The following is a 20,042-nucleotide window of genomic DNA, read 5'->3' on the forward strand; positions in this document are numbered from 1 at the left end:
TATTTTTTCCTCCCTTCCCCTATGTTCATCTGTTCATTAAATTCCACATATGAGAGAAATCCTATAATTGCCTTTCTCTGATTGACTTATTTTGCTTAGCATAATACCCTCTAGTTCCACCCACATAGTTGCAAATGGTAAGATTTCATTTTTTTAAAATTTTTGGGGGGATTTCATTCTTTTTAATGGCCAAGTAATATTCCACTGTGTGTGGGTATATAACTTCTTCTTTTTCCATTCATCTGTTTATGGATAACTGGGTTTTTCCATATTTAGGCCATACTAGTTCTTGATGCTATAAATATTGGGGTGTATGTGCCCCTTCAAATCTCTCTGTATCCTCTGAATAAATACCTAGCAGTACAATATATTTTTATTGGAGATCGATTTACCAACATATAACATATCACCCAGTGCTCATCCCGCCAAGTGCCCCCCTCCTCAGTGCCTGTCACCCAGTCACCCCAACCCCCTGCCCACCTCCCTTTCCACTACCCCTTGTTCATTTCCCAGAGTTAGGAGTCTCTCATGATCTGTCATCCTCTCTGATTTTTCCCACTCATTTTCCCTCCTTTCCCCCACAATCCCTTTCACTATTTTGTATATTCCCCATATGAAGGAAACCATGTAACTGCAACAGTAATTTTAAATAGTATCTTTGCCATTTCTCAGTAATTTCACTCCTAGAAATTTGACCTAAAATCAGACCCTCACATAAGAAAATTTGGGTGACTAAAACTCAGTGTAAGCAATTGTCTGTTTTACAGATTTATTTATATAATGGAATATTATGTGGTCATTTAAAATTAATTTTTTTTTCAAAACTACTTACTTACTATTCATTGTTTTAAGCACTATTTTCGAGGATCTGGTCTCAGTGCCTGATATTGATTATCTTATTCACTCATCCTAAAAACATCATGAGATCATCCTGAGTCCTCTTATTATAACCACTTTTAAGATAAGCAAACTGAGGCACAGATTTAATTTAATGTCCCAAGATACACAGATAATAAAGGGAGAATGGAGAGTCACACTCACATAATATAGCCTATTCCCTCTCTGCCACTCAGTCCCTACCCCTACAATACAATGTCCCCTCTTAGCAAGAAATAAGGTTCATTAAATTTTATGTTACAGATAAAAGGAAAACAGGACTTTAATCATCATGTACATAAACGGTAAAATACACATATGGATAACAAAGAACAGAAAGGACAAATGGATAAAAAACTGAAAGGACAACTTTAATTTCACCTTAATTCTAAGTTTTTGAATGTTCCTTTTTTATTATGAACTTGGTTGAGTATTAAAAATTAGCTTTAGCTCCTATGATTAGCTTTGTAGATTTAACAATTTAGGATTATAAAGAAAAAAACATTTCTGAGTTTTCACAAAGCACTATCCTCAAAAAAAAAAAAATTCAACTATTTGAACCAGGGGATTTTAGAACTTCCTAACTGAACAGATTTCAGTTCCCAACTTTTGTTATTAATCTTTCCACATCTATATCAAATGAAAAAATAAAGCATGTTTAAGTTAACTAGAAAGTCAATTATATATTTATCCCACCTTTCCTATGGACACAGACACACATATGCTCACTTTAAAAATATGAGCTTCGTGCAACTGTTTTGATTTTTCAAACATGTCTCTACACATGTCAACTAACATTTTTTAATTCAAGCATAAATGCAACAGATGTCTCTGTAACTGTATGTGTATGTTGTATCAAATCTGATACCTTCATATTCTATATTATTCATCTCTTATTTATTTTTAAACAGTATAGTGATGCCCCATTTTCCTTATTCACTATCTCAACATAGGTATTATCTTTATCTATTCAATATGGACTACTTCTTAGTCTTGAGTACAAATGCAGTTACAAAACTATTACTATTTCTAAATAATTGCTGGAAAAAACTAATAAAAAAGGCCACTTTATCTTATGAGGATATTTATTTCTAACTTTAATCATCTAAGAGAGCAGTCCTCCTCTGTTATTTAGAGGTTACTGCATTTTGGTCACCCTAAAACTAATGCTGTTTCCCACTGCTGCATGATATTGAAACTGAAACTTGGTCCCCTTATCATGTCTACTTATTTGCTAATCATGTCAGGATGATGCCCTACCATGAAGTGAGTCTATGATACTCATCTCATGCTTTACTTCTTCTAATATCTTTTACAATATGGACATCTAGTTCCTTTTACGAGGTCAGGGTGGTGTGTCTCGTGTGAGCACAGCTTAAGGGGTCAATGCTCACAACTATATTGAAATAGAAATTTTTTAAGTGTTTGGATCTACTCGAACAGAGTACCACATAAAGACCAGTTGTGTACAACTTTTGATTGGGAAAAGAAATGGTGAGAGACAAGCCATGAATCCTCTTTAGAAGGCATTGTGTGTTGGCAACATATATTTTCCCAGGACCCTTCTCAAGGCCCCCATGACCTCCTGATTCCTCAGGCTATAGATAAGGGGGTTCAGCGCTGGAGTGACAACTGTGTAGAAAAGAGAGATGATGTTGTCCTGCCTGGGGCTGTGGAGGGAACTGGGCAGGACATACATGAACGTGGCAGCTCCATAGTACATCACAACCACTGTCAGGTGGGAGGAGCAGGTGACTAGGGCTTTCTGCTTCCCTTCATTAGAGGGCATGTGAAGCACAGTACACAGGATTAGTGCATAGGAGGCAACAATGGCAGAAAGAGGCAGCAAAAGGAAAGTCACTCCTGTCACATACACCAAGAGTTCATATCGGGAGGTATCTGCACAGGCCAACTTCAGCAAAGGTGGGATTTCACAGAGAAGGTGCCTGATCTTCCGAACTTTACAGAAAGGGTAGTGCATGGTATACAAGGTATGGCCTAGAGCACTCAGAAATGCCAGGATCCAGGCCGTGGCCACCATGAACCAGCAGACCCTTGGCCTCATGAAGACCATGTAGTTCAGAGGATGACATATGGCCACATATCTGTCATAGGCCATGAAGGCCAGCAGCAAGTCCTCTGCACCACCCAGCGTCAATACCAAAAACATCTGAAGGGCACAGCCTCCAAAGGAGATGGTGTTTTCATGATGCAGAAAATCCATGAGGGTCTTGGGAGTGAAAACAGATGTGAAGAGGAGGTCCATGAGTGAGAGCTGGCCGAGCAGGAAGTACATGGGCACGTGGAGCCGGGAATCCACTGTGATGACCAAGAGCAGCAGGCCATTGCTGGTCAGAGCCAACATGTATAGGACAGTGATTGTGGCACAGAGCAGTTCAGGAGACCCACTGTCATTCAGAATCCCCATCAATATAAAGCCACTGCCCAAGGTGGAGTTCCAGTACTCCATTCTGTGTTGTTTCTTTAGTTGCCTAGAAGCAAACACATTCTCAGTGGATGTTGGCTAAGGTGGCCCCTCGTTTGTAACATCACAGGCTCCTGATGATGGCCAATGTGAATCCAGTGAGGTGATGTCTTTCCTACTGGACATGGACTTGACCTCTTGATCTCTCAGGTTCTGACACTTTTAATTGTATCTTGAGGAAAGAAGCATCCAAATGGAGAGCAATCATCACAGCAAAGGCTAAATATTAAGAGGTCACTACAAGAAAATATCATGCAGGACATCAAGCCTCAATAAGCATCTTTTCAGAATTATTAAATCATCTCTCTCTCAATAGAAAGCAATGTCCTGGAACCCACGCCCTTAGTTATTTTTGTACCTATGTTTTAAGTATAATGTTTGTCCCAGGATTTAAATCCCCAGTTAGTATCCTAACAGACCTGTTCTGAATATAAAATCCTAAAGCAGGTACAGAAGTGTGACTTCAACAAAGCACTTCCACTTCATTGTCCATCTACCTTAGGTCCACATTTGTTTGTAGCACTCAAGGCTGTAGACGTAAGCCTCACAGGAAGAGCAAAAGTATGCCCACCTCAGTCATCCCTCTGGACCAATAACCTCCACACTCTCCATGTGCAGAAGGGATTCTAGACTGAGACGAGGGTTTGGTGTGTTTGATGTGGTGTTGCTTTTATGAGCTAAACCTTTAGGCTCAGTGACAACGTAGATGTTTTATTACAGATTATGAAAACACGCAAGCCTGGGAGGATTCAACGCTCTGAAGAGGAGGCCCTGCCCAGAGAGGTCAGAATGTTTGTGTTTGGGAGAAATGATTGGAAGGTGCTGGCATCAAAAGAGCATGTGCTAGATGTTATAATCAAGCTCAATAAACGTATCTTTCTTTTCTTCTCACCCAGATCCCTGCTGTCCCTACTGCTGGACAGAATATCTACACTGGATTGAAGAGACACAGGGATAAGGATCTCTTCTTCTGGAATGCAGCCATTAGGGTATGGCACCCACCCCAGAGAAAAGGCAGAAGATACAGGGACCTGGAATTAACAACTATCAAGGTCATGCATCATGGGAACTAGCCCGATAGTCCAATTCTGACTGTGCGCCAAAGAAACTGTAAGGGAAACATATCTTTCTCTAAGTCTTTCCCCTATATTGTGGCTTCCATTTTTAGGCACTTCACTGGTTCTTTTACTGGTCTCTTCCAGGTTCACAGGACTTTAATGGTGGAAAACTTTTAGAGCATATGACAGGCAGATCATTGATTTTTAGCTGGCTCTTTGATTTGGAGGCATTTATTACCAGAGAGGTCCAAAAGTCCCCTATCAGAGGCTGGCAAGCCTGGGCTCTAAGGACAGGTACTGATACTCCCACCAGGAAGCAGGCACTCAGACCTGGGATGTAGCATGTCTTTCTTCATTTTCATTCATTTTTCTTCATGTTTAGAAAACCAAGACTACGGGGCATTAGGACAGAGTAGAGAACCTGGAAGACAGGGTAGCTTAAGTTCTTAGGGCTGCTTTGGGCCCTGTTTCTCAACTCAACATATCTAGAGGATGCATACTTCCCTGAAAGAGAGAGAAAGTCTTTACCTCAGGTAGTGAGAAGCTGAGCTGCCCACCCATGCAAACTGCCCTGGGGGGTGAGGGTCAAGATTGTCCTGTAGAAATGGGGAAAGAAAGAAAAAAAGAAATGGGGAAAGAGTGAGCTTTTCCAGCAGTGTCCAACTGGTTTAAATTTTGCCAAGTTGAGTTAAGAGTCTGAGGAGTCTGAGCAAGGCAGGCATCAGGGCTGCTTCTGGTCCTTCTGGTCCTCTACAGGTCTTGTCTGGAAATGTAATAGAGACAGAGGACAAATACAGTCCTTGGGCAGTTTCCATGGAGCTCTTCCTTCAGAGATGGGTTTCCTGTTCTCACAGCTGTGGAGAATTAGGAGAAACTGCTTCCATCACTCAGTTCTCCAGGTGAGAACCCATCCAGCTCTTCTGGAGAAGTTGTCAGACTCAGTGCTTGGGTCCAGATGCTCAGACTGTTATTTACTCTTGCTGGGGTCTGGAGCAAAGATGAAAGCAGTAGGAATCTGGAGGAAGTAGATATGGGAAGAGCTACCCATGGGAGACCTTGCTGTGCCTGTCCTTGGGGAGGCTTGGCTCCTTATCCCATGACCCCACTCTCTCTACTTTATTCCACTCCTACATTCCCAGGGACTTACTTCTCAGCTGAAATGGTCTCCCTTGGAAATCCTAGTACTGGAAACAGGATGTTAATGAGTCCTCTTGGGCATGTTTCCTGGCCTGGTATCCCTGCTCTGTTCTCTCACTAAATCAGTCCAGACACTCCAGGATTCTATGCTACCCTAAGGAGGCACTGACAGCGATTTCTATATTGGTGACTGGATAGACCAAGAAGCAAGGCTTCTTTTCATGGTCATTGCTCTGCACCCAGATCTTAAGGTGGGTTTTGTGTCAGTGTAGGATACTCCTTCTAGATCTTTCTCCACCCACCAGCCCCACCACCCCTTTGTGATCCTCCCTACCTGGACATTATTTCCAGTCCTTAAGATGTGTCCTATGGAGCCTATAGTTATGGAATCTTCCCTTCATTTACCTTGGCTTTCTATTCGGCCTGTGCATGGCATGTGAGTCTTGGTGTTACTGTTGTCTGCCTCAGTGATACTTCAAAAGAGAGTGAATCAGGTTGTAAGCATTGAGCCAAAAAAGAAAAAAGAAAAATAAATACACACAGTATTGAAACTGCAGAATGTCCATTTGGGGAATATAAAAAATAGTGAAAGGGAATAAAGAGGAAAGGAGAAAAAATAAGTGGGAAATATCAGAAAGGGAGACAAGAGACAACATGAAAGACTCCTAACTCTGGGAAACGAACTAGAGGTGGTGGTATGGGAGGTGGGCGGGGGATGGGGGTGACTGGATGGTGGGCACTGAGGTGGGCACTTGATGGGATGAGCACTGGGTTTTATTCTGTATGTTGACAAATTGAACACCAATAAAAAATAAATTTATTAAAATAAAAAGAAGAAAATTGAACACCAATAAAAAATTAATTTATTAAAAAAATTTAAAAATTAAAAAATAAAAAAATAAAAATAAATAAACTGCAAAATGTCAATGTCAATTAAAATCTTTACTTGTGGGACACTTGGGTGGCTCAGAGGTTGAGGGCTTGCCTTTACCTCAGGACATGATCCCGGGATCCGGAATCGACTCCCACAGCAGACTCCTGCAGAGAGCCTGCTTCTCCCTTTCCTATGGCTCTGCCTCCCTCTCTCTCTCTCTCTCTCTGTGTGTGTGTGTCTCATGTATAAATAAAACCTTAACAAAAAAAGAGGGAAGACAAATTAATAACGAACAATAAAAAATGTATTGCCAAACATTCACCCAATAAAATCTGTAATTTCAGCAAGAAAAACATCATGCCTAGGGAATTATATAACACAGGGTGCATGGTAAAGAAAGAAATTGATTTACTAAATAAATTGGTAAACTTCATTAATTGAAATATATATATTTGCATTTTAAAATGCTGTTGGAAGCAATTGAAGATCACACAAAGATGCAAAGGCATTCCATGCTCATGGATTAGAAGAACAAATACTGTTAAAATGTCTATACTACCCAAAGCAACCTACACAGTTCATGCAATCCTTATCAAAATACTAACAACATTTTTCACAGAGCTAGAACAAATAATCCCAAAATTGGTATCAAACCACAAAAAGCAATAAATAGGCAAAACAGTCTTCAAAAAGGAAAGCAACGCTGGAGGCATCACACATCTGGACTATAAGTTATATTACAAAGCTGTAATGACCAAAACAGCATGCTACAAGCACACACATAGACACAAAGATCAACAGAACAGAATAGTAACTCCAGAAATGGAACCACAACAATATGGTAAATTAATCTTTAACAAGCCAAAAAAGAATATCCAATGGAAAAAAAAACAGTCTCTTCCATAAATGGTGTTGGGAAATTTACCAACAATATGGTAAATTAATCTTTAACAAGCCAAAAAAGAATATCCAATGGAAAAAAAAACAGTCTCTTCCATAAATGGTGTTGGGACAACAACATGCAAAAGAATGAAACTGGATCACTTCTTACACCATACACAAAAATAAATTCTGAATGGATTAAAGACCTGAATGTGAGACAGGAAACCATAAAAATCCTAGAGAACAGAGGCAGTAACAACTTTGACATCAGCTGGGGCAATTTGTTTCTAGATATGTCTCCTGAGGCAAGGGAAACAAAAGCAAAAATAAACTATTGGGCTTCATCAAAGTAAAAGCTTCTGCACAGCAAAGTGAACAACCAACAGAACTAAAAAGCAACCAATGGAATGGGAGAAGGTATTTTCAAGTGACATATTTGATAAAGGGTTAGTATCCAATATATTAAAATAGTAAAACTAAAATCTTGACAAAAATAATTTGATGCGACAAATACCCACCTTTTGCATCGACGTGGAGGGACCTGGAGGGTATTAGGCTGAGTGAAGGAAATCAATCAGGAAAAGGACAAACATTATGTAGTCTCATTCATTTGGGGAATATAAAAATAGGTGAAAGGGAATAAAGGGACAGGAGTGAAAATATCATTGAGGGTTACAAAACATGAGAGACACCTAACTCTGAGAAATGAACAAGAGGTAGTGGAAGGGGAGGTGGGCGGAGGGTTGGGGTGACTGGGTGATGGGCACTGAGCGGGACACTTGGCAGGATGAGTACTGGGTCTTATGCTACATGTTGGCAAATTGAACTCCAATAAAAAATTTTAAAAAAATAATAATTTGACGGAAGTGGCATTTTTCTGTACGTGCTAAAAGAAAGCTATGGAAGCAGAGTATTAAAAGCCTCATTCGTTTACACAGAGATCATTTCCTATTTTAAAAATTTTATTGAGGTAAAATTTGCATCCAGTAAAATTGACCTTTTTTAGTACACGGTTCTGCAGGTTTTGACAAATTTGTATATTATGTAACCACTATCAAATCCAAGTATCAAATTTCATGAACCCCTAAATTCTCACTTAGTGCTCACCTAAACCCTGCCAACTGTCTGATCCGTTGACTATCACCAGTGTCTGGCCTTTTCCACAGTGTCAAGAAAATGGTATCATACATTTTGAGTCTAGCTTCTTCCACTTAGCATAATATGCTTGAGATTTAACCATATTGCTACATTGCAGTTGATTCTCACCATTCCCATTTATTTGAGTAGTATCCAGTTGTACGGATGTATCATAATTTCTTATCCATTCATCAGTTGAAGGACATTTGTGATGTTTCCACCCGTGAATCATAAAAAACATTATAAACATCCATGGAAAGATTTTCGAATGAGTATAAATTGACTGTTCACTGTGGTAAATACCTCAGAGTGAACTTGCTCAGTTGTACACATGTATGCTTAAGTTTATAAGAAACCGGCAAACTGTTTTCCGCCATGACTGAACCATTTTGCATTCCCAATTTTATTCTATTTTTTTTCATTTTATTAAGCTGTAAAATACATGCTCTTTAAATTTTAATTCAAAATGAATGACATATCGCCTGAGGCCTTGAATTGCAAGTCTTCCTACTTAGCATTTAAAGAGGGAAAAATGAGTTTGGAAAAGTGAGCAGGATGATTTAGGCAAGTTAAGAAGGAAGCACAATTCAAGACAGAAAGTCATCTCAGGAAAGACTCAGAAAGAGCTGGAGAATAAGAACATTAATGACAAATCCTGTTTAGTTAGTCCTGTTGGAAGTATTCTCACAAAATTGTTTTCAAATGTTTGAAGTATGAGGATTATAAAAATTTATTGTATACCTTTGGAATGTAGTGTTTAGTCTCTAAGCCCTTTCATGCTCATTGGTTCTCATAGGTAATGATATTAAAATTCACATTTACCATTTTATAAAATGTATCAACTTTTTTTGTCAAAGAGCTGAGTCATAAACCTTTGCTTTGTTGACAAGCACAACTGTAATGCATGGGCTAGGGGGTAGGCATGCACCTTAGTGCATGTCTGTAACCTATAACAAATGTTCCAATAGAGATGGAGATGATCCAGAGGAGAACAAGTAATTCCAAGACCAATTTCTCGAGTAGTAAGAGAGCTAGGTATCAAAAGCACAACTGGAATGTCCTCAAACAAGCTTTTTTTAAAAACTAAAAGCTGTGTGCAGATGTGCTGGTAATTTGTTAGTGTAAAGATGAGGAACTCCTGTATGACTCCTCTTTTCTTAAGGATGTATGATACAAAGTCCTAAGCTGAGAGTGAAGGTGTTTTGAAATGGTATTTTCAGAGAGCCACAGGTTGTATTAGGGTAATGTAATGGCATGGTAAGACTATATTGCAAAAAAGTCAAAATCTCCAATCGATTTGAGTTAAATACAGTTGAAATGAATATACCAATGGAATTTTGGGGACATATACCTAATGATTCGAAAGTTACCCAGGAAGATTAAATAGATAATAAAACTTAAAAAAAAGTTGATGAGGAAAAATGAGAAATGTCTTTTTTTTTTTTTAGAGGAAAGTCTTAATAGACCACTCCAACTAGAGAACTAGTCTAGAGATACTCTTTCTTGTTATAAGAAGATAGTATATAGCCAAACAATTGTAAAAGTAATAATAACAATAAATTAATAACATTTCAGGATTATTAAGAATGCTAATAGGAAAATCAGCTATTTGGAAGCACAATTAACTTAAAGCCTCACCATACTTCATGTACCAAAATAAGTTGCACAAACATTAAAAACTTAAGTATCACTTATGAAATTATTAAGGAAAACTAAAAGAAATATATGTAAATATATTCTGAATTAGGATTGAGAATTATAAGGATATGATCTTCTGAAGAATACAAAGGAAAAAGATGGATTTACACCAACTGTGTAAACACTTCCCTAGCCAACAAATCCTGTCAGGTTTTTAAAAGGAAACTGAAAACAAAGGTTAACACACACATTACTATCAAATTGTTCATAATCTTCATCTCTAAAGGGCTACAAAAAATCATTAGGATAAAATAAGTAATATAAGGAAAACATCTGCTACATCTCTTTGATGTTTACTAAATTGGCCAAAACTGTTCATTTGAGAGGGCAAGATAGCAGAGTATTAGGGTCCCCAAGTCACCTGTCCCCACCAACTTACCTAGATAACTTTCAAATCATCCTGAAAAACCTTCGAATTTGGCCTGAGATTTAAAGAGAGAGCAGCTGGAACGCTACAGTGAGAAGAGTTTGGTCTTCTAACAAGGTAGGAAGATGGGAAAAAAAATAAAATAAAAAAGAATCTTGTGGGGGAGGGGCCCCCGCGAGGAGCCGGGCTAAGGCCGGGTGGCCAGAGCCTCCGGGGCAGGAAAGCCCAGCCTCTGAGAAGCAGGAACTTTAAAAATCCACACCAGATTCTTCCCAGAGGGAAAGGCGCTCGCAGGGAACACGGGCAGAACCGCTGGAGGGGCAGAGGAGCCCCCAGGTCCCCGGGGTCACCAACATAGGAAGCGCGCCCCAGGGGAGAGCGCCCCACACCCCGGGCCCAGCGGGTAAAGGGCTGGAGCGCCCGGCGGGGCCTCGGGAGCAGCTCGGGGGGTGCTCCAGGAGGGGGCTGCGGCCTGCTGCCTTCGGGAGCCGTGGGCCCGGGAGTTTGATTCCAGGAGCTCAGGCCCCGGATTCCAGGGTGCAGGAGATACAGACCAGGATCCAGTGATCCCCCAGGGGTAGATGGACGCAGGGAGGGCACAGGACAGCGAGGTCCTTCCTGCCACTGGGTGCCCCCAAGCTGTGCAGATCGGCGCCCCACCCCCACCCTCACCCTCAGAGCATTCAGGCCAGTGTGGACTGGGACACTCTGGGTGCTTACTGGGGGAGCTGACTTCAGGGCGGAGAGCTGGCCACTGCCAGTGGTGTTGTCCCTCCTGGTGTCACCCTGTGCCTGGGACGGATCAGGGGGCACCAGGGAACAGAGGCCTCATGGGGTAAACAGCTCCTGCTGTGCCAGGCACCTGCAGGGGTGGGGGGGGCAGCCTCCCCCAGGTGAACACACCTGAGAGTCAGTACAGCAGGTCCCTCCCCCAGAGGACCAGCTGGAGGGACAAGGGAAGAGCAAGTTCTTGACCAAGCAGTGCTGGAAAGCTCCAGGGGAAGTTGAGGGACTTACAGTATATAGAACCAGAGGACACCCATCCTTGTTTTGTTTTTGTTTTTGTTTTCACTTTGCTTTTTCTTTTCTTTCTTCCTTTTTCCAGTACAACGTGTTTTTCGCCACTTTGCACTGAGCAAAATGACTAGCTAGAAAGAAGAACTTACCACAAAAGAAAGAATCAGAAACAGTCCTCTCTGCCACAGAGTTACATAATTTGGATTACAATTCAATGTCAGAAAGCCAATTCAGAAGCACAATTATAAAGCTACTGGTGGTTCTGGAAAAGAGCATAAAAGATTCAAGAGACTTCATGACTGCAGAATTCAGATCTAATCAGGCCGAAATTAAAAATCAATTAAATGAGATGCAATACAAACTGGAGGTCCTAAAGACAGTAGTTAATGAGGTAGAAGAAAGAGTGAGTGACATAGAAGACAAGTTCATGGCAAGTAAGGAAGCTGAGGAAAAAAGAAAAAAGCAATTAAAACACCATGAGGAAAGCTTAAGGGAAATAAATGACAATCTCAGAAGGAAAAATCTACATTTAATTGGGGTTCCGGAGGGCACCAAAAGGGACAGAGAACCAGAAAGTGTATTTGAACTAATAATAGCTGAGAATTTCCCTAACTTGGGAAGGGAACCAGACATTCAGGTCCAGGAGATAGAGAGATTCCCCCCTGCTAAAATCAATAAAAACCACTCAACACCTCGACATTTAATAGTGAAACTTGCAAATTAAAATATGAGAAGATCCTTAAAGCAGCAAGAAACAAGAAATTCCTAACTTTTATGGGGAGATGCATTAGGATGACAGCAGACCTCTCCATAGAGACCTGGCAGGCCAGAAAGGGCTGGGAAGATATATTCAGGGTCCTAAATGAGAAGAACCTGCAGCCAAGAATACTCTATCCAGCAAGGCTTTCATTCAGAATAGAAGGAGAGGTAAATAGCTTCCAAGATAGGCAGAAACTGAAAGAATATGTGACCACCAAACCAGCTCTGCAAGAAATATTAAGGAGGACTCTGTAAAAGAAAGAGGAAGTCCAAGGAAACAATCCACAAAAACAGGGACTGAATAGATATCATGATGACAGTAAACTCATATCTTTCAATAGTAACTCTGAATGTGAATGGGCTTAATGACCCCATCAAAAGGCACAGGGTGTCAGACTGGATAAAAAAGCAGGACCCATCTATTTGCTGTCTACAAGAGACTCATTTTACACCTAAGGACACCTATAGCCTGAAAATCAAGGGTTGGAGAACCATTTACCATTCAAATGGTCCTCAAAAGAAAGCAGGGGTAGCCATCCTTATATCAGATAAATTAAAGTTTATTCCAGAGACTGTAGTAAAAGATGAAGAGGGACACTCTATCATACTTAAAGGGTCTATCCAACAAGAGGACCTAACAATCATGAATATTTATGCCCTGAATGTGGGAGCTGCCAAGTATATCAATCAATTAATAACCAAAGTTAAGACAGACTTAGATAATAATACACTTCGTTACTTGAATATACCGCTTTCTACAATCGACAGGTTTTCTAAGCACAACATCTCCAAAGAAACAAGAGTTTTAAATGATACACTGGACCAGATGGATTTCACAGATATTTACAGAACATTACATCCAAACACAATTGAATACACATTCTTCTCAGGTGCACATGGAACTTTCTCCAGAATAGACCACATACTGGGTCACAAATCAAGTGTTAACTGATACCAAAAGATTGGGATTGTCCCCTGCATATTTTCAGACCATAATGCTTTGAAACTAGAACTAAATCACAAGAAGAAGTTTGGAAGAAATTCAAACACGTGCAGGTTAAAGACCATCCTGCTAAAAGATGAAAGGGTCAACCAGGAAATTAAGGAAGAATTAAAAAGATTCATAGAAACTAATGAGAATGAAGATACAACCATTCAAAATCTTTGGGATACAGAAAAAACAGTCCTGAGAGGGAAATACATCGCAATACAAGCATCCCTCAAAAAATTGGAAAAAACTCAAATACACAAGCTAACCTTGCACCTAAAGGAACTGGAGAAAAAACAGCAAATAGATCCTACACCCAGCAGAAGAAGAGAGTTAATAAAGACTCGAGCAGAACTGAACAAAATCGAGACCAGAAGAACTGTGGAACAGATCAACAAAACCAGGAGTTGGTTCTTTGAAAGAATTAATATATAGATAAACCATTAGCCAGCCTTATTAAAAGCAAAAGAGAAAAGACTCAAATTAATAAAATCACGAATGAAAAAGGAGAGATCACCACCAATACCAAGGAAATACAAACACTTTTAAAAACATATTATGAGCAGCTATATGCCAATAAATTAGGCAATCTAGAAGAAATGGACGCATTTCTGGAAAACCGCAAATGACCAAAACTGGAACAGGAAGAAATAGAAAATCTGAACAGGCTGATAACCAGGGAGGAAATTGAAGCAGTCATCAAAAACCTCCCAAGACACAAAAGTCCAGGGCCAGATGGATTCCCAGGGGAATTATATCAAATGTTTAAAGAACAAACAAGAGGCTCAGTTGGGCACCGGTGGAGTAGAGGGTGCTGGAACATGGTGCTGATTTTGGAGGTGGGCGAGGGAGAAGGGTGGAGGTCAGGACACTGGTGGCCCTGAACCCAGCCACCCGCAGGATGTGCTCCGAAGGACACCGCTTTATGACTTCCACCTGGCTCATGGCGGGAAGATGGTGGCGTTTGCAGGCTGGAGTCTGCCTGTACAGTACCGGGACAGTCACGTTGATTCACACCTTCATATACTCCAGCACTGCTCATTCTTTGACGTGTCCCACATGCTGCAGACCAAGATACTTGGTTGTGACCGGGTGAAGCTGATGGAGAGTCTAGTGGTTGGAGATATTGCAGAGCTAAGGTCAAACCAGGGGACACTGTTGCTGTTTACCAATGAGGCTGGAGGCATCGAAGATGACTTGATTGTGACCAGCACCTCTGAGGGGCACCTGTATGTGTTGTCCAACGCTGGCTGCTGTGACAAGGACTTGGCCCTCATGCAGGGCAAAGTCAGGGAGCTGCAAAACATGGGCAATGATGTGAGCCTGGAGGTAGTGGATAATGCCTTGCTAGTCCTGCAAGGCCCCACTGCGGCCCAGGTGTTGCAGGCTGGCGTGGCAGATGACCTGAAGAAATTGCCCTTCATAACCAGTGCTGTGATGGAGGTGTTTGGTGTGTCCGGCTGAAGCGTGACCCGCTATGGCTACACAGGAGAGAATGGTGTGGGAATCTCGGTGCCAGCAGCAGCGGCAGTCCACCTGGCTGCAGCTCTACTGGAAAACCCAGAGGTGAAGCTGGCAGGGCTGGCAGCTCGGGACAGCCTGCGCCTAGAGGCAGGCCTCTGCCTGTATGGGAGTGACATTGATGAGCACACCACGCCTGTGGAAGGCAGCCTTAGTTGGACACTGGGGAAGCGCCACCAAGCTGCCATGGACTTCGCTGGAGCCTCAGTCATCATTGGCCAGCTGAAGGGCAAGGTGTGGCAGAGGCATGTGGGGTAAACATGCGAGGCGGCACCTGTGTGGGTACACAGCCCCATCCTGAATATGGAGGGCACCGTGATTGGTACAGTGACCAGTGGCTGCCCCTCTCCCTTCCTGAAGAAGAATGTGGCCATGGGTTATATGCTCTCTGAGTACAGTCAGCCAGGTACCCCACTACTGACAGAGGTATGGCAAAGCAGCAAATGGCTGTGGTCAGCAAGATGCCCTTTGTGACCACAAATTACTATACCCTCAAGTGAAAGTGGCTTGGAGCAGGGGTCCTCCCATCCAGGAACCTGGACCTGGACGGCATTCTATAAGGGTTGGTGAGGAAGCTGAGGCTGAATACACTGGGGGTAGGTAGCTAGGGTGGAGGTTAGTTCTGGTTGCCCTGTAAGGGGGGCACATAACACCTAATCTCACCCCCCACCCTCATCCTAGGCCTCTTCGATTTCAAGACCCCATTTCTTTCTTTTTTTATAAATTTATTTTTTATTGGTGTTCAATTTGCCAACATACAGAATAACACCCAGTGCTCATCCCATCAAGTGCCCACCTCAGTGCCCGTCACCCAGTCACTGCCACACCCCACCCACCTCCCCTTCCACCACCCCTAGTTCGATTCCCAGAGTTAGGAGTCTTCCCTGTTCTGTCTCCCATTCTGATATTTGCCACTCATTTTTTCTCCTTTCCCCTTTATTCCCTTTCACTATTTTTTATGTTCCCCAAATGAATGAGAACATATAATGTTTGTCCTTTTCCGATTGACTTACTTCACTCAGCATAATACCCTCCAGTTCCATCCACATCGAAGCAAATGGTGGGTATTTGTCATTTCTAATGGCTGAGGAATATTCCATTGTATACATAAACCATATCTTCTTTATCCATTCATCTTTTGATGGACACCGAGGCTCCTACCACAGTTTGGTTATTGTGGACATTGCTGCTAGAAACATCGGGGTGCAGGTGTCCCGGCGTTTCATTGCATCTGTATCTTTGGGGTAAATCCCCAACAGTGCAATTGCTGGGTCGTAGGGCAGGTCTATATTTAACTCTTTGAGGAACCTCCACACAGTTTTCCAGAGTGGCTGCACCAGTTCACATTCCCACCAACAGCGTAAGAGAGTTCCCCTTTCTCCACATCCTCTCCAACATTTGTGGTTTCCTGCCTTGTTAATTTTCCCCATTCTCACTGGTGTGAGGTGGTATCTCATTGTGGTTTTGATCTGTATTTCCCTGATGGCCAGTGATGCGGAGCATTTTCTCATGTGCTTGTTGGCCATGTCTATGTCTTCCTCTGTGAGATTTCTGTTCATGTCTTTTGCCCATTTCCTGATTGGATTGTTTGTTTTTTTGCTGTTGAGCTTAATAAATTCTTTATAGATCTTGGATACTAGCCCTTTAACTGATATGTCATTTGCATATATCTTCTTCCATTCTGTAGGTTGTCTTTAGTTTTGTTGACTGTTTCTTTTGCTGTGCAAAAGCTTGTTATCATGATGAAGTCCCAATATAACTGCCCTATGACCCAGCAATTGCACTGCTGGGATTTACCCCAAAGATACAGATGCAGTGAAACTCCAGGACACCAGCACCCCGATGTTTATAGCAGCAATGTCCACAAAAGCCAAACTGTGGAATAGCCTCGGTGTCCATCGAAAGATGAATGGATAAAGAAGATGTGGTCTATGTATACAATGGAATATTACTCAGCCATTAGAAATGACAAATACCCACTATTTGTTTGACGTGGATGGACCTAGAGGGTATTATGCTGAGTGAAATAAGTCAATCGGAGAAGGACAAACATTATATGATCTCATTCATTTGGGGAATATAAATAATAGTGAAAGGGAATATAAGGGAAGGGAGAAGAAATGGGTAGGAAATATCAGAAAGGGACAGAACATGAAGACTGCTAACTCTGGGAAACGAACTAGGGGTGGTGGAAGGGGAGGAGGGTGGGGGGTGGGGGTGACTGGGTGACGGGCACTGAGGTGGGCACTTGATGGGATGAGCACTGGGTGTTATGCTCTATGTTGGCAAATTGAACTCCAATAAAAAAAAAGAATATGAGCTTCTTGCAACTGTTTTGATGTTTCAAATATATCCTTACACATGTAAAATCACATTTTTTATTTCAAGTATTCTATGCAACAGATGTCTCCGTTACTGTGTCTATATTGAATCAAATCTGGTACCTTCACATTCTATATTATTCATCTTTTGTTTATTTTTATACACTATAACAAAGCACTATTTTCATTATTCACTATTTCAACATAGGTATTATCTTTATCTATTCAACATGGACTACTTCTTAAGTCTTGAGTACAAATGCAGTTACAAAACTATTACTATTTCTAAATAATTGCTTGAAAAACCTAATAAAGAAGGCCACTTTATCTTATGAGGGTATTTATTTCTAACTTTAATTGCCGAAAAGAGGAGTCCTCCTCTGTTATTTAGAGGTTACTGCACTTGATCACCCTAAAACTAATGCTGTTTCTCACTGCTGCATGATATTGAAACTGAAACTTGGTCCCCTAACCACGTCTACTTGCTAATCATGTCAGGATGATGCCCTACCATGAAGTGAGTCTATGATACTCATTTCATGCTTTACTTCTTCTAGTATCTTTTACAATATGGACAATCTAGTTCCTTTTATGAGGTCAGGGTGGTGTGTCTCGTGTGAGCACAGCTTAAGGTGTCAATGCTCACAACTATATTGAAATAGAAATTTTTGGGATCCCTGGGTGGCGCAGCGGTTTGGTGCCTGCCTTTGGCCCAGGGCGCGATCCTGGAGACCCGGGATCGAATCCCACTTCGGGCTCCCGGTGCATGGAGCCTGCTTCTCCCTCTGCCTGTGTCTCTCTCTCTCTCTCTCTCTCTCTCTCTGTGACTATCATAAATAAATAAAAATAAAAATAAATAAAAAAATAAAAAAAAAAGAAATAGAAATTTTTTAAGTGTTTGGATCTACTCAAACAGAGTACCACATAAAGACCAGTTGTGTACAACTTTTGATTGGGAAAAGAAATGGTGAGAGACAACCCATGAATCCTCTTTAGAAGGCATTGTGTGTTGGCAACATATATTTTCCCAGGACCCTTCTCAAGGCCCCCATGACCTCCTGATTCCTCAGGCTATAGATAAGGGGGTTCAGCGCTGGAGTGACAACCGTGTAGAAAAGAGAGATGATGTTGTCCTGCCTGGGGCTGTGGAGGGAACTGGGCAGGACATACATGAACATGGCAGCTCCATAGAACATCCCAACGACTGTCAGGTGGGAGGAGCAGGTGACTAGGGCTTTCTGCTTCCCCTCATTTGAGGGCATGTGAAGCACAGTACACAGGATTAGTGCATAGGAGGCAACAATGGCAGAAAGAGGCAGCAAAAGGAAAGTCACTCCTGTCACATACACCAAGAGTTCATATCGGGAGGTATCTGCACAGGCCAACTTCAGCAAAGGTGGGATTTCACAGAGCAGGTGCCTGATCTTCCGAACTTTACAGAAAGGGTAGTGCATGGTATACAAGGTATGGCCTAGAGCACTCAGAAATGCCAGGATCCAGGCCGTGGCCACAATGAGCCAGCAGACCGTTGGCCTCATGAAGACCATGTAGTTCAGAGGATGACATATGGCCACATATCTGTCATAGGCCATGAAGGCCAACAGCAAGTCCTCTGCACCACCCATCGTCAATGCCAGAAACATCTGAAGGGCACAGCCTCCAAAGGAGATCGTGTTTTCACTCTGCATAAAATCCACAAGGGCCTTGGGAGTGACAACAGATGTGAAGAGGAGGTCCATGAGTGAGAGCTGGCCGAGCAGGAAGTACATGGGCACGTGGAGCCGGGAATCCACTGTGATGACCAAGAGCAGCAGGCCATTGCTGGTCAGAGCCAACATGTATAGGACAGTGATTGTGGCACAGAGCAGTTCAGGAGACCCACTGTCATTCAGAATCCCCATCAATATAAAGCCACTGCCCAAGGTGGAGTTCCAGTACTCCATTCTGTGATGTTTCCTTAGTTGCCTAGAAGCAAACACATTCTCAGTGAATGTTGGCTAAGGTGGCCCCTCGTTTGTAACATCACAGGCTCCTGATGATGGCCAATGTGAATCCAGTGAGGCGATGTCTTTCCTACTGGACATGGACTTGACCTCTTGATTTCTCAGGTCCTGACACTTTTAATTGTATCTTGAGGAAAGAAGCATCTGAATGGAGAGCAATCATCACAGCAAAAGCTAAATATTAAGAGGTCACTACATGAAAATATCATGCAGGACATCAAGTCTCGAAATGCACCATTCTAGAATGATTAAATCATATCTCTCTCAATAGAAAGCAACATCCTGGCACCCAAGCCCTTGGTTACTTTTGTATCTAGGTTTTAAGTATAATATTTGTCTCATGATTTAAATCCCCAGTTAGTGTCCTAACAGACCTGTTCTGAATATAAAATCCTAAAGCAGGCACAGAAGTGTGACTTCAACAAAGCACTTCCACTTCATTGTCCATATACCTTAGGTCCACATTTGTTTGTAGCACTTAAAGCTGTAGATGTAAGCCTCACAGGAAGAGCTAAACTATGTCCACCTCAGTCACCCCTCTGGACCAATAACCTCCACGCTCTCCATGTGCAGAAGGGATTCTAGACTGAGACGAGGGTTTGGTGTGTTTGATGTGGTGTTGATTTTATGAGCTAAACCTTTAGGCTCAATGACAACATAGGTGTTTTATTAAAGGTTATGAAAACATGCGAGCCTGGAAGGACTCAAAACTCTGTGAAGAGGAGGACGTGCCCAGGAAGATCAAAATGTTTGTCTTTGGGAGAAATGACTGAAAGGTGCTGGCAGCAAAAGAGCATGTGCTAGATGTTGTAATCAGGCTCAATAAGCCTACCCTCCTTCTCCTGCACCTGACCCAGATCCCTGCTCTTCCTCCTGCTGGGACAGTATATCTACACTGGATTGAAGGGCCACGGGGATA

At 42.0% G+C, this 20,042-nt stretch overlaps 2 protein-coding genes and 1 pseudogene across 2 annotated transcripts; 1 reads left to right on the top strand and 2 right to left on the bottom strand.

The window, feature by feature from the left end:
• Positions 1-2,395: 2,395 nt before the first annotated feature.
• Positions 2,396-3,346, bottom strand: LOC121476503 (olfactory receptor 2AG2-like). Its single transcript, XM_041730566.1, has one exon. It carries the CDS (start codon positions 3,344-3,346, stop codon positions 2,396-2,398), a length of 951 nt encoding a protein of 316 aa, XP_041586500.1.
• Positions 3,347-9,419: 6,073 nt separating this feature from the next.
• Positions 9,420-15,299, top strand: LOC121476090 (annotated as a pseudogene).
• A 2,813-nt stretch (positions 15,300-18,112) lies between these two features.
• LOC121476497 (olfactory receptor 2AG2-like) lies at positions 18,113-19,063 on the bottom strand. Its single transcript, XM_041730559.1, has one exon. The coding sequence runs from the start codon at positions 19,061-19,063 to the stop codon at positions 18,113-18,115; it is 951 nt and encodes a 316-aa protein (XP_041586493.1).
• Between the last annotated feature and the right edge of the window lie 979 nt (positions 19,064-20,042).

This window comes from Vulpes lagopus, chromosome 15 (genome assembly GCF_018345385.1).
Source record: "Vulpes lagopus strain Blue_001 chromosome 15, ASM1834538v1, whole genome shotgun sequence".
NCBI classification, from domain to species: Eukaryota; Metazoa; Chordata; class Mammalia; order Carnivora; family Canidae; genus Vulpes; species Vulpes lagopus.

Excerpts from the sequence above, each read along its gene's own strand:
- LOC121476503 (XM_041730566.1), bottom strand. The coding sequence starts at position 3,346 with ATGGAGTACTGGAACTCCACCTTGGGCAGTGGCTTTATATTGATGGGG.
- LOC121476497 (XM_041730559.1), bottom strand. The coding sequence starts at position 19,063 with ATGGAGTACTGGAACTCCACCTTGGGCAGTGGCTTTATATTGATGGGG.